Source organism: Onychomys torridus, chromosome 2 (genome assembly GCF_903995425.1).
Source record: "Onychomys torridus chromosome 2, mOncTor1.1, whole genome shotgun sequence".
Taxonomy (NCBI): domain Eukaryota; kingdom Metazoa; phylum Chordata; class Mammalia; order Rodentia; family Cricetidae; genus Onychomys; species Onychomys torridus.
Window position 1 is genome coordinate 67,774,418 of NC_050444.1, and position 13,353 is coordinate 67,787,770.

A 13,353-nucleotide genomic window follows, 5' to 3' on the forward strand; every position below is an offset into this window, starting at 1 on the left:
TTACAGCTGCTGAAGGGAGACAGACCCCAGGGTGCAGGGGCCTTGTCTTAGACTGGGGATCCTCACCTGCCCAACTTCAGGAATGCAATGGGGTCCCCCACAACAAAGCCCCTACCCCCCAATTTTAATGTGGGAAAAGGCAGAGGTGGCTGTTTCCTCAGCCCTAGGAGAGCACCTCCCCCCACAAAGCCCAAGTGAGAAAGCAGCAATAGACACACACGGTTAAACATGGACTAAATCCCAGGTGTCCCATTTGCCTCTCCACCTCTCTGGGCCCCGCTTTCCTCATCTGTAAGTGGGGCGAGGATAGTAGCTCGGCAGGTAGGTCCCATCGTGGGACTCTGCATGGCAGCAGGGAGGTCCTAAGAAGGGACAGCACTGTCCGTTAGACTGTATGTTCCAAACTATGAAGAGATGCGGCCAAAACTTAAAGCAAGCTACAAGTGTATTCTCAGCTGGACATGGTGGCACACACTTTTGATCCCAGCACTCAAGAGGCAGAGGCAGGAGGATCTCTGAGTTCAAGGGCAGCCTGGTCTTCATAGCAAGCTCCAGAATAGCCAGTGAGTCCCTATCTAAAAAGAGGGGTAGGGGCATTATCTCTGGCAGATTGTTCTCTGTGAAAGTGCCCATGGAGTGAGGTCAGATTCAAAGGTTCTTTTTGAACTTTCATGAACTTGCACCAGCTAGAAGTGTCTGTCTCCAGATCCCAGCGTGGGGGCCTCCTGTGCTACGGAACAGTGAGAGCTGCCCTTTACGGCAACCTTGCAGATGACCTCAAACAGCTGTTGGTATTAGCAGGGGTAAATGGGCACATGGCTGAAGGCTGTTGAGCAAGGACCAAGCACCAAATGTGAGCAATGGAACCAGAAGCCTTACTCTACCAGTGACAAGCGGTGCCCTCCAGATCTGGCCTGGTTCCCCTGAGCAGTATCTGTAAAATGGGATAATGCAACCTGCCAAGTGGCAGGGGACATGTGGTCTGATTTGAAACATCATTTTAGCCTTAATTCCCTGAGAAATAGGTCAGGGGCACCCAGGCCTCCGAGTTCTGTTTCCTCACCTCAAGAGGACACCAGATATTCAAACCATCATCACCAGGATGGCAATGACAACATCCCCAGAAAGAAAGAGCAAATGACCAGTGTGTGTAGGCAACAGCTCTGATCCCTCTAGCAGCTCAAGAAATGTAATTAAAACCAAGGGTATGTTTGGGCCTACAAACACATAAGGACTAGAAGCCGCACCAAAGGGCCATTGAGATGGTTCAGTGCATTAACACACTTTCCCCTAAGTCCCAGGGTCCAAGTTCAATCCATAGGACACACATGATAGAAGTTGAAATTGATTCCTGCAAGTTGTCTGTGATTTCCACATGCACTCTGTAACATGGACACACACACACACACACACACACACACACACACACACACACATACATGCATACATGCATACACACACACACACACACACACACATTCAACTTTTAAAAATGCAAACTAGTAGTGCTCAATAACGACAAGGCCTCCAGGGAACGGAAGTCACACCCACAGGTAGTAGGGTGTCCATGGTGCTTTCTACAAAGAATTGGGATGGCATACATGTACTGTGGGTCTGGCTCTTTGAGTTGCTGACACCTACCCTGAGGATACCGGGGAGGCTTCACAGAGAGCTGTCTGCTGCACCCCCCACATGTAAGGAGCCACATACCAACAAGCAGGGATTTTAAAAAGCAATTTTAGTAAATCTATGTAAATTTATATCAGTAAGAACTCTGCAGGGCACAGTAACATATTCCTGTCACCCTAGCACTCACTCTGCAGGCTGAGGCGGGAGAACCCTAAGTTCAAGGCCAACCTGGATTTTATAGCAAGGCTCCATCTAAAAAAAAAAAAAAAAACCAAAAAAAAAACCCCAAGAGAGTTCTTAGCAACATGGGTAACTACATAGATTTCATGCTAAACAAAGGAAACAGGATATAAAATTATAGATCCAAATTTATCACAGTCGTGTTTAAAAAAAAAAGCCACCTGGCAAAAAATAGTGCAGAGCCATTTGCCCCAAAGTGAATAGTGTTAGCTTCTGAGTAGCTGGAGCATGATTTCTCACAAAAAGATCCTCTTGGTCACTTTTGAACCGTACAAATTTAGTTAAAAAAAATCATCACAAAAAGACAGACCCCAAAGAAACAAAGACTTAGAACCCAGGAGGGTGAGACAGAGACCATGGTTTCTGCTGAGCCTTCTGAGACACAGAACCCACTGGGGGATTCATGACCTAGCAGCAGACTCCAGACTCTAGTTCACGCTCACTGTGGTGACCTGGCCCGCAGACACAGGGCCTATGGCACTCTACTAAACGGTGTTATTAGGCTGATAATACACATTTAACATATGTATTCCTCGCTCGAGGCTGGCTTGAACTTATCATGCAGGTAAGGATGACCTTCAATTTTTTTGGTTTTTTTGGACAGGGTCTCCTGTATCTCAGGTTGGCCTTGGCCTTGCTATGTAGGTGAGGACGGCCTTGACCTTTCGGTCCTCTGGGAGTGTTGGGATTACAGGTACATACCACCATACCCTGTTTTATGCAGTGTTGGAATCAAAGTCAGGACTGCATGAATGCTAGGTAACACTCTCTCAACTGAACATCTATCCTTTGCCCTCATTTAGAAACAACTAGGTTACAATGCTCAAGCATTTCTTTGAGTAAGAGGTGTGTTTTCTATCAGGACTCACAGCAGAAAGAAATCCCCATTCCTCCATGCAAAGCCTACTAATGGTCCCATTCCACTGCATTTTTAAAAAGTGCTTCTCCAGGGGCTGGAGAGATGGCTCTGCAGTTAGGAGCCCTGACGGCTTTTTCAGAGAACCCTGGTTGGATTCCTAGCACGGCAGCTTAAAACCTTTAACTCCAGTCTCAGGAATCTGATGCCCTCTTCTGGCATTCTTGGGTACTACATGCATGTGGTGCACAGGCATTCATGTAGGTAAAGCACACATACACACACCATATATATAAATTTTGAAAATTAAACAAAGGACCCTTTTAGGCCCACTCAGTTGATTCTCCACCCCCCACAGCATGCTGTGGACCTGGGTGGCAAGAAGCTTAGGCCTCCCTCTGGCATTTCAGAGATCCAGTCTGTGGTGGCTGTCCTCTTGACTGAGCTAAATGTCAAAAGAAAAGCCTGACTGTCAAAACAAGTTCTCACTCAGCCCCAGTGTGGATCTGGAGCCTCCAAAGAGGGCCTGGCAGGGCCTGCCCTGAGCAGCCAGGTCCAGTGCAGCAGGTCTGGATCTGAGGGCTGCATCTGGCTCCAGGAATCACGCTCCAGTCACTACGTCGTGCTAAGAACCTGGGTGAGTGGCACTGAGCAGGGAGTGCAGCTGAAGGCCAAGTTTTCATGTTAAATTTTTCCCCATCACACCTTCCTCTCGGACACTGTGGCACCGCCCCTTTCCAGTACACTGTGCCTAGTACCATTTATCCCTAGGGCAACAGGGTCTTCCTCGGCAATGACTTAAGTGGGCTGCTGCTGAGATCACCTGGCTTGGCATGTGGGCTTCCAGGGGGAAGGACACAGGTGCTCTTGGCCCAGCATCTCAGTTACACAGGGGGTTCTTCATGTAGAAGCTCCAAGGAGGGTCACCCAGCTAATCCTTCCACTTGTGAAGGAGCCTTGCTCAGAACGGAACGCAGCCTGTGCTAACCAGACAGCAGGAGGTTAGCTTGGGAGAAAACAGGATGGTCCACTCTGCAGTTGTGAGGACGCCTGTGGGGTGTTGGTGGATATCCCATCTACTCTGCTGAGGGCAGTCACCTTTCCTGAGGTTGGCACATCTTTCTATTTGTCTTCCTGGGCCAAGGAGCCTATGGCTACACAGGGTAGAGGTCATCACAGGGCATTAGCCACTGCCATCTCCATGCCACCTCCTGTGGTGCCCACTCCCTACCTGTCCTCACCATCCATGTTTAGAACCTTCTCTGGTTCTCTCCCTGAACTTATCAGTGGCTTTCCTGTTGTCTTTCTTTGGCCACATGTCCACCCTCTAGGCTCGGAGGACGGTAGAGACCCCAACTCCACAGCCTGCCAACACTCTGCCCTTTTTCCAGATCCTGCCCTCCCTCACCTGGTCACCCCACCATCCAGCCTCTGCCCCCTAGCTTCCTCCACACACATCCTCCCTTTGGCCTAGCCTATCCCTGCCTTCGACTCCCTTATCCAGTGCCTCCCATCAGGTCTGCCCTCCATCTCCACTTCCTCAGGAAGGTCTCTCCAGGCCCTGCCTGCCCAGCTCCACTCTACCCAAAGGACCAGGCATCTCATGCCCGCCCTCCTCCATGTGTACCTGTGGTTTACTGACACTGCTGAGACATGGTCACACCAGGTCCCAGTTCAGGCCAGTCTCTGCCTCTTACTGGCTGTGTGGCGCTGCACAAATTCCTCCAGCACTCTGTGCGTGGGGGCTGTGGGGCATTTCTCAGCAGGGTGCCGGTCTCAGAGCAACACTCAGCTCTCAGAACTCCCAGGGTACCCAGGACAACACAGATTCTCTTCCATGACTAAGCTGGTGCTTCAAAGCCTTCATGAGGGTTTGGCTACCATTACGGACTGGCCAAGGGCTTTTCTTCCCTAGATGACACCCTTCTTAACCAGGGAGACATGCCTCCAGCCTGCCTCTGCTTCCTCAGTCTCCACATTTAAGAGTGTAACAGGAGCCTGGCTGGTGCCAAGGAAGTCAGGGTCCCCTGCCCACCTCTGAGCTGGACTCCGTTGTCTACCCATTGAGACACTGTCAGGGACACCAACAGGAAAGACAAGGAAAATGTCAGCTCTGCAATGCCTGCGTGGTGCTCACTCACTCACGAAGGGCCACCCAGCATGAACAACAACAGGCATTGGCCCAGGCCTAGCCATAAGGCAGACAGGAAGAGGGTGAGGCCAGAAGCCCTGGGTTCAGGTCCTGCCTCAGATGCCCAGCATGGAAGCCAGACACAGTCCAGTCTGGGAGTCTCTACTCCCTTGCCAGGCAGCTGTGCAGACGCCGGCTTCTATCAGGGCTGACTGACATGTTTGCTGAGTGACTTGCAGATGATAAAGGGTGGCATGAACATTTCTTCCCTGTGGGTACTGTTCATCACCCACTGTTGCAGAGCATACTCCCCAGGGCAGAGAAGGAACCAGAAGCCTGGCCATGCTCCTGCCTCACCTCACATAGTGTGGCACCACCTGGGAACAGCCAAACCATCAAGCAACAGGCAGAGTCATATTACCCTGGCACACTGCTACTGCTCCACAAGTGGGAAGCTGTGAAGCAAGAAAAATAGCAGGTAAACAAGCACAGTGGCTGCTGGGTGAGCGCTTGATGGGAAAGGGGCAGCGGGTGCAGGCGAGAGCCTGACAGCAGCCACGGCCAGGGTCTGCATGGTGTGTGCCGTGGAGTGGGGGCGCTGCTGATGCTCACTTTGAAAGTGATTTAACACGAGGCATCAATGCAGGGCACAGTACAGATAATGGTGTTTGACAGCCTTGGGTGCCAGGGGCTCTGCAATGGTCCTAATCCTCAAACTATGGGCAGGACAGTGCAGGGAGGCCCAGAGAAGGAACGCCATGTCCTGAGATTCCACCCAGTTAGTCTGATCCCAGGGCTTTCATCCCACAGTGGCTGCAGTGTTGTCAAAGGCAATACCCATCCCTCACCATTGAAACTACCCTCGGAGGTACAGGTACGCATGTAAATTAGAGGAGCCACAACCTTGTGGAGAGAGAGGCATCTGCAAAGGGAACAGGCTGCATGGGGAGGTAGTGGGCTCTCAGTCATGAGAAGTGTGCAAGCAGGCCTCCTGTCACCTGCCAGAGGAGACACCGAGGGACCATCATGAAGATCATGGTGGTCTTCAGGGTTTGAGCAAGGCGGGTGGGAAGCTAGAACACAGTACCTTGCCTGCATTCAGCTCGGAGATGGCGGCCAGAATCTGCTGCCGGGAACCATCCGTCTTAATACCCAGCTCCTGCAGGTCACCGTCAGTGAGCGTGAGGAAGGCTTCCATGTCCACCTGGGGAGAGAAGGGCTTGCCACTGTCTGTGGGACACTCTCCCCTATGGCACATGTGCCACAGGAGGGGCTGTTGAGCCTTTCTATATGAACCGGTGATGACTCACTACTTCCAGGTCCGGCCTGACACTGAAAAATGGCCAACCCTTCACAGCCCTAGTTCTTGGCTTTCCAACAGAGGCATTGTGGGAAGATTTAAAATGAATAGAGGAACATCTTGGGGACAGGGATCTGAAGGACTCGATGTTCTGCCACTAGGAAGGGAATCCCCATGTGACTGCATGTGGCCATACTGGACCCTGCAGAGCAAACAGGGTACGTGGGAGTGTTCACCGTACCCCCGATACACAGGACAAGAGAGACGCACACTGGGGAAAGAGAGCAAAGGCTAAGCAGGAGGCAGAGAAGGACCATGGGGAACTGAAGCAGAGACACCACAGAGGCATGTGCCACAGTACCCCTTGTTTGACAGTGACACGCTGCTAGCCCTGCCTACCTGCCTGGGTGTTGGAAAGGAATGGCCCTGCTCTAGGAGAAAGGCCGATGGGCCTCTGCCCCAGGAAGGTGGGGCTGAGAGATGGTCAAAGTGGCCTAGGTAAAGACGTCCCGCCACCCTGCATGTGGGCCAACGGCAGCCTGAAACACAGCGGGTCAGGGACAGGCTCCCATCCCCAACAGATCCAGTCCTATGCACCCGACCCTGCACAGTGTGGGCGTGATGGCTGGAGCTCCAGGAGCCACAGAACTGGGGATGAGGGTCACACACCTCATGAAACAGAAGCGAGGTACACTCTGAGACACGATCTATGGACACGTCAGAGAAGAGCAGGCAGCAGCCAGGAGTCAGGAGACAGTTCTTGGAAACGAGGAAACCTCTGCGGAAGTTTCAAAGGCCGAGGAGAGAGACAGGACGTGACAGGAGGAAAATGAGGAGGAAGAAGGCGGGACACATGTGGGTCTCTAGAAGCTCGGTGGGGATCAGGAGTGCCAGTACTCAAGACAGTTGTCATGTGCCAAGCTGTCAGCAGACTCCTAAACCAGTGATCACAGCCCAGGGCTGGGGCCTGCAGGGAGCCTTATTGGGCTAAAACAGTGGATTAAACTTTCTATTGAGGTATCACGCACCTGCTCTACAATTCTCCAAATACAGCTGTGTTTAGAGTGTGTATCTGGATTAGTGCGCTACGTGTCAGGCCATTCCTTCTGGGGAAAGGGTCTTAAGTACCCCAGGCTGACCTGGAACTTCCTGCCTGCCTCCACTTCCTGGATGCTGGGGTTGTGTGCACAGCCAGGCCTGGTAGGTGCCGTGCGGGGAATTGAAGCTAGGACTTCAGGCATGCTAGATGAACAGTCTACACCTCAACTACTCCCCAGTCCAGTTTTAGGACATTTTCACTCCCTGTGAGAAAAGCTTGTACCCAAAGGCAGTCCCCTGGATTCAGCCTCAGCATTTCTCCCTAGCCTTCCCTGCCCTTTTCTCTCTCCCTCTCTCTCATAGCCTCCATAGAGTCTCACTCTAGATCAGGATGACCTGGGACTTGTAGCAATCCTCCTGCATCCGCAATCTGAGTGCTGGGATGGCAGGCATGAGCCACCGTGCCTAGTTGAAATGTGGTTTCTGAGTGCTTGTCGGGGACCCCGATACTGTTTCTAGATGCTTCGGATTCACATGTGGCTTGTGTGAAGTCCGTACAACGAAACTGCTTTCAATACAGAGAAGTGCTCACAGTTACAGACTGCCATCACAAAGGAGAACTCAGGCTCCGTGCCACCGGGAAGGACTCAGACGTGACGGGTACCACTGGACTGAAGGGAGCTATACGTGCAAAGCCCATGTTTTGATGATAAGTCTTAGTTGACACCCAGAAACAACACCCTTACCTCTTGCTCCTCGAAGATGGGCTGGTATTTCTCAAGTGATAACTTCTTAAGGATTCCAGTCAGCTCATCTTCGTGAGAAAGAGATGGAGATTAAAACACACACACACACAATACACACACACACACACACACACACACACACACACACACACGCACTCACACACACATTTTGGAGTTTGGTAACACACAGCAGGAGTGGATCTCACACTTCTCTAGAACATTAGTAAGATCCCCCAAGAAGCCGTGGCACAGAGAGATACCTTGGCTGTACCCCTGGTGACTGAGGTGAGGTGTGCTCAGATATACTCTCTCTCAGGGCAGGCCCTCAGCTCTCTAGGGAGCCAAGATCAGCCTGTGAAGACTAGGGTGGCCTAGGCCAATGGTCCCGGGACAGCAGATTTGGGGAGTTCCAGCTACTATGAATGAAACCTGCCTTGCAAGAGCACACACTCAACGCCATGGCTAAGGCCAGAAGTCCCCAGCTGGTCTGAGGGGTGGGCTCACATGCAGGGGGCCGATGGCCTCCCCAATGCAGGGGTAGCAGAGCCAGAAGGACTTAGGTCAGAGTATGAAGGTGGGCATCAGACCAGGTAGGATGAGAAGGGGACACAGAACAGTGGCTGGGACTAGAAGAGATGCAAGGACATGCTCAAGAGGGCCTGATCAGACCAGACACCAGCTGGAGGACACACAGGCTGAAGGCAAGGCAGGAAGGAAGGAGAGAGCAGGGTGGGTGGATGACAAGAGCAAGGTGGTGTCTGACAGCGGGTGGCCAGGGCTCAGTGTTCCCTGAGACATCTGACATTAGATGAAGAACGATCTATGCACATATCTGAGGACACAGCACTAGGCAGCATCTAGGGAGCATGAGCATCAGGTGCAAAGGTCCTGAGGTAGTGAATGAGTTCAAAGAAGATAGCGGAGAATGGGTTCCTTCTTCACTCACTCAGCAAGCAGTGACTATCAGTGTGGCTACTTCGTGCTAAGAATTCATGGGTGGGGTGATTTGTGACCTGGACCCCGGGGTTTTCCCTTGGACCCACTGAGAGAGTAGTGTTCCTTCAGCTGGCTGGCAAAGTCAGCACAAGGATGAAAGAAGTGTGAAGCTGCCTGTTAGCACTGAGGTCTGCCAAGATCTGGAGAAAGCATTCCCAAGGTCCCTGGGTCCACACTCACCTGAAGCCTGCTCCAGACCTCTCCATCATATGAGCCAATTGATGTGTTTTTAAGCTGGTTTGAATAGAGGCCCCCCTTCCTTCCCCCCCCCACCCCAGTGGCTGTAGGATGCTGACTTGTGCAGTACACAGGGAGATGGAGCAATTGCATTTGGAAAGGCCTTCTACAGGTGTCTGTGCATTATCAGCACAACAGCCTATACTCAAATCCCACTTGAGTGCACTTACAAGCAGGGAAGGGAAGAGATGTGAGACCTTGGCTGGTACCACACGGTTCTGTGCTACCAGGCCACCGTGGTGGAGGAACGGGTGTGGACTGGGCCCTCTGGGGACTCACCCTCGTCTGTGATGGTCCCACTGCTGGAGCCCCCACTGCTCCTTGACTGCCGATGGGATGACGAGGAAGACACCGAAGGATTCCGCAGCGTGGCCTTTGGGAGAGGGCGAGGGTGTGAGGGTAGGGGACGTGCTTTTAGAGGTAGCAGAAGTTCCAGATGGAGGCCGCTTGCTGGGGTCCAGTTTCTGCACAGGGCATAAAACAAACAGTGAAGCCATCACCTGGTAGTTGGGGAAGATGTATCTTGGAACACGGTGGTACATACCCCACAGCACGTCTAGCTGGGACTGTAACGCCTGTTAACACAGACTCAGAGATGCACAGTGGCATCAAGGTCGGGAAGCCAGGGCTTGGGTACCACTCTGTAGCTGCCAGGAGGGTGGGGTTTGTACCTAAACGCTACTGAGCCTCCCATGTCCTCACAGAGTTAAGCTCCTTAGATTTACCAGTGTTCCATAGTTTTCAACCTACAGAGTCTACACATTTTACTAAATTTAAACAGATTTCATTTTCATATAATCTTATGTAAATGATATTTATAAAATGTCAAATTAAAAATTCTAATTGTTAGGGCTGTAGAGATGGCTCGGTGGTTAAGAACACTTGCTGCTCTTGCAAAGGACCCAGGTTCAATTCCCACATGACAGCTCAGACCCATTGGTAACTCCAGTTCCAGGGTGTCCTACAATCCTCTTCTGACTCCTGTGGGCCCTATAAACACATATGGTACAGATACACAGATGCACACAAAAAGCTCATAGACACAAAATAAATTGAATTTTTTTTAAAACTGAAATTGTCTACTATTAAGTATAAAGAAATACAACTGACCTCATATATTGGCCTGTGTCCTCTGAGCTCCTATTCTGAGCTTGCGAAACTAGTTTATCAGCCCTGATCCTCCACAGAGATTCCTTACAGTTTTCTGTCTGGCCAGACACGCTGCCTAAGGGCAGCAGGGGTGTGGCTTCTTCCTTTCCACACTGTCGCTGGGGGCACAGGTTGTAAGCAGCAAGCCCCCCTGGTCTGACGGCATCCTAGCTCCCATCAGGGGAGTGCTTGGTCTTCACTGGCAACTGTGATGTCACTCTACTTATTTTACACGTGATTGAGGAAATCCCTTTGATAGCTGCTTTGTGTTTTAGCTTCCCTACACCCCATACACACTGGTGTCCTAGAAAGCCAGAGGAGGGCATGGATCTCCTGCGACTGGAGTTACAGCTGGCTGTAAGTCACCATGTGGTGCTGAGAATCAAACCCGGGTCTCCTGGGAGAGCAGCCAGTGCTCTTAACCTCGGAGCCATCTCTGCCGCCCCTGGATTCTGTCGTCAGATGCTTTTCTGTGTTTCTTCTTCCACCTGTTATACGGTGTGTCACAGTCACTGACTTCCTGACGCTGAATCCAACTTACATTAACGAACCCCAATTAATTAGAAGGGGCTTTTGTCCACCCCTGGGTTTGGCTGTGTGGGGATTTCTTTCTTGCAATGTCATGAAAACTCACCTTGTCCCAACCACAGGGGACAAGGAGACATTGCATCATAATACAGGGGTCATTAAGACACAAGAATCATCCAGCATGGTGGTGCACATCTTTAATCTCAGCACTGGGGAAGCAGAGGCAGGAGGATCTCTGTGAGCCTGAGGCCAGACTGGTCTACATAGTGAGTTCTTGCCTCAAAAAACAAACAAAAAACAAAACAGATCCACATGTTTGTAGAACTTTAAGTGAGGCAGAAAACGATAGACCTGAAAAGAGAGATAACTTATCCCCTTCTCATAATTACAGATGTTCTCACTCCTCTGGGAACAGATGGAGTTGGAGAATCAGTATGTAGACCATGGACCACACTGCCAGCCAACCGCTCCAGAGTGACAGTCAGAGTCCCCTCCCCAGAGACAGCGAGAGAATACACGTCTTTTTCTTAAGTGGCTATGGAAGTTTCACCAAGATAGATGACACTCCGGGGCATAAAACAGACATGGACACACTTACAGATGGGGAGGGGAACCACAGTGGAGCCGAGCTACCACTCAGTAATAGGAAGATTCCTAGAAAGCCCCCCTCAAATGACTGAAAAATTACAATAAAACAAAAACAAAGATGTCCAGACTCAGCTGTGCCCAGTCACGGATGCTCCAAGCATGAACCTTAGCTTGATGGTGGAGGAGGCAGCTGACACCTACAGAGATGTGGAGGTGGCCTGCTTGCCCCACTCACCATCTGCCTTCCCTGAGGTTCGGGTTTCCATGATCAGTGGGTGAATAAGCAGAAACCGGGCCCATGCATACCTCACCATAGCAGTGAGCCTCCTGCTTTAAAACAAAGTACAAAATCCAGATCCAGGAGGCTCCACACTAATTTCTATTCTTCCTAAGGAACTGCTGAAAAGCACATCTCTTCACTTACTACTACAGCCAGGAACAGAGAGGCCGTTTCTCACTGGGGCAGTGGTTTCTAAGAGCCCTGGCTGAGATGGACTCTCTGGAGGCAGAAACATTCCCCAGACCCCATCCTGAGAGTCAAGAGCAGCAGGGTAGGGTGGAGAGCTGTTTCTACACCAAGCATCAGGAGATCATGGAACCGGATCTTTCTCCCGATGACTGCTCCCGGGGTCATCTTTTAAAGGACAGCTAATTTCTTTTCATCAGAATATACTTGTATGTTGTTATAGTTGACAGGTATGGCCAAGTGAGGCAATAGTTAATAACTTACATTTCCAACACCTATAACAGAAAGCTAAGTGATAGTTAATACAGTTAATACAACCATCAGAATGGAAGAGAACATTTTAGACAACAAAGGAGAAAACTATTTCAAAAGCTCTCAGCTAGTAGACTTATTTTAATGAGTAGCTGTGAGTAGCCAAGGAGAAAATGTGAAAAGAGAAATACACCAATTATGTAACTTTTTGTATCTGATAAAGAAAATGCATCAAAATATCAGGAGGAACTTTTTTGTCTATAGCCGAACTCTAAAATAAACTTAATTATATAGGTCCTTCGCATAAAAAATTCTGAACAGAAATACATTTATGTGTTAGGTAGAAACTTCGGGAACTAAATTATAAAAGAAACTTAAATTATGAGGTTTTGCTGAGTTGGGGTAACAGAAAGTTGTAGAGCCAGTAACAGTGGGAGAAACAGCCTATTTCTCTCACGTCTGCTGCGACACAAACCTAAGAGCTGGGCTGTAGCTCAGTGAGCTGAGGTTTAGTTCAGCAGGCTGCCCCAGCCCTGTTAACCCTCTGCTCTCAACAGTGAATAGTGTGTGCAAGGTGGATTCAATGGACACATGCAAGGTGTGCACATGGGCCCCTTTCAACATCCCCCAAACCCCCCCCCCCCGCCACACTGAAGAAGAGGTGGGGTGAACACAGGCTTGCAGGGGGCAGATTCAGACCTCTGCAGGAACCTTAGAGTGGCCATAACTGCAATGCCACCGCGGCTCCAACCCCCGGTACCCCAATTCCACATGTGGGTCACGGGAGAACAATCTACAGGTGCCACAGGCATCCAGAGAACAAGCACCTTGCTGCTGGAAGTGCCACTGGCAGAGCCACCACCACTGCCCACGAGGGAGGCTGGCAGCTCAGGCGGGCTGGAGCCGGGCGCTGGCCCCACAGGACTGGACCGCTGGCTGGGCTTCTGCTCAGACAATCCAGCTGCCTTTTTCCTCTGAGCAGCGATCTGGGACAAGACACTGTCTACGCTGCCACCTGAGGAGACAGAGACAGGCGTGAGCAGTGAGGTTAGGGTCCTTCCGGCCCCATGGTGGATTGTGAGCTGTCTCAAGGCTCAGGCTGGTGGGAGGTCTACACGAGGGCCCAAAGGGGCTGAGGTGGGGCTAACTGTCATGGTGAGAAGCAGGGCAGGTAGGAGCCAGCTTGCCTCTGCTCCC

General features: G+C 51.0%; 1 protein-coding gene across 1 annotated transcript in view; it reads right to left on the reverse strand.

The window, feature by feature from the left end:
• Window positions 1-13,353, reverse strand: part of Anks6 (ankyrin repeat and sterile alpha motif domain containing 6) — a 40,409-nt gene that overhangs the window by 3,869 nt on the left and 23,187 nt on the right. The window contains 5 exon segments of the mRNA XM_036178850.1: window positions 5,944-6,060; window positions 7,941-8,008; window positions 9,453-9,528; window positions 9,530-9,637; window positions 12,984-13,171. Coding sequence (XP_036034743.1) covers window positions 5,944-6,060; window positions 7,941-8,008; window positions 9,453-9,528; window positions 9,530-9,637; window positions 12,984-13,171 — 557 coding nt within the window.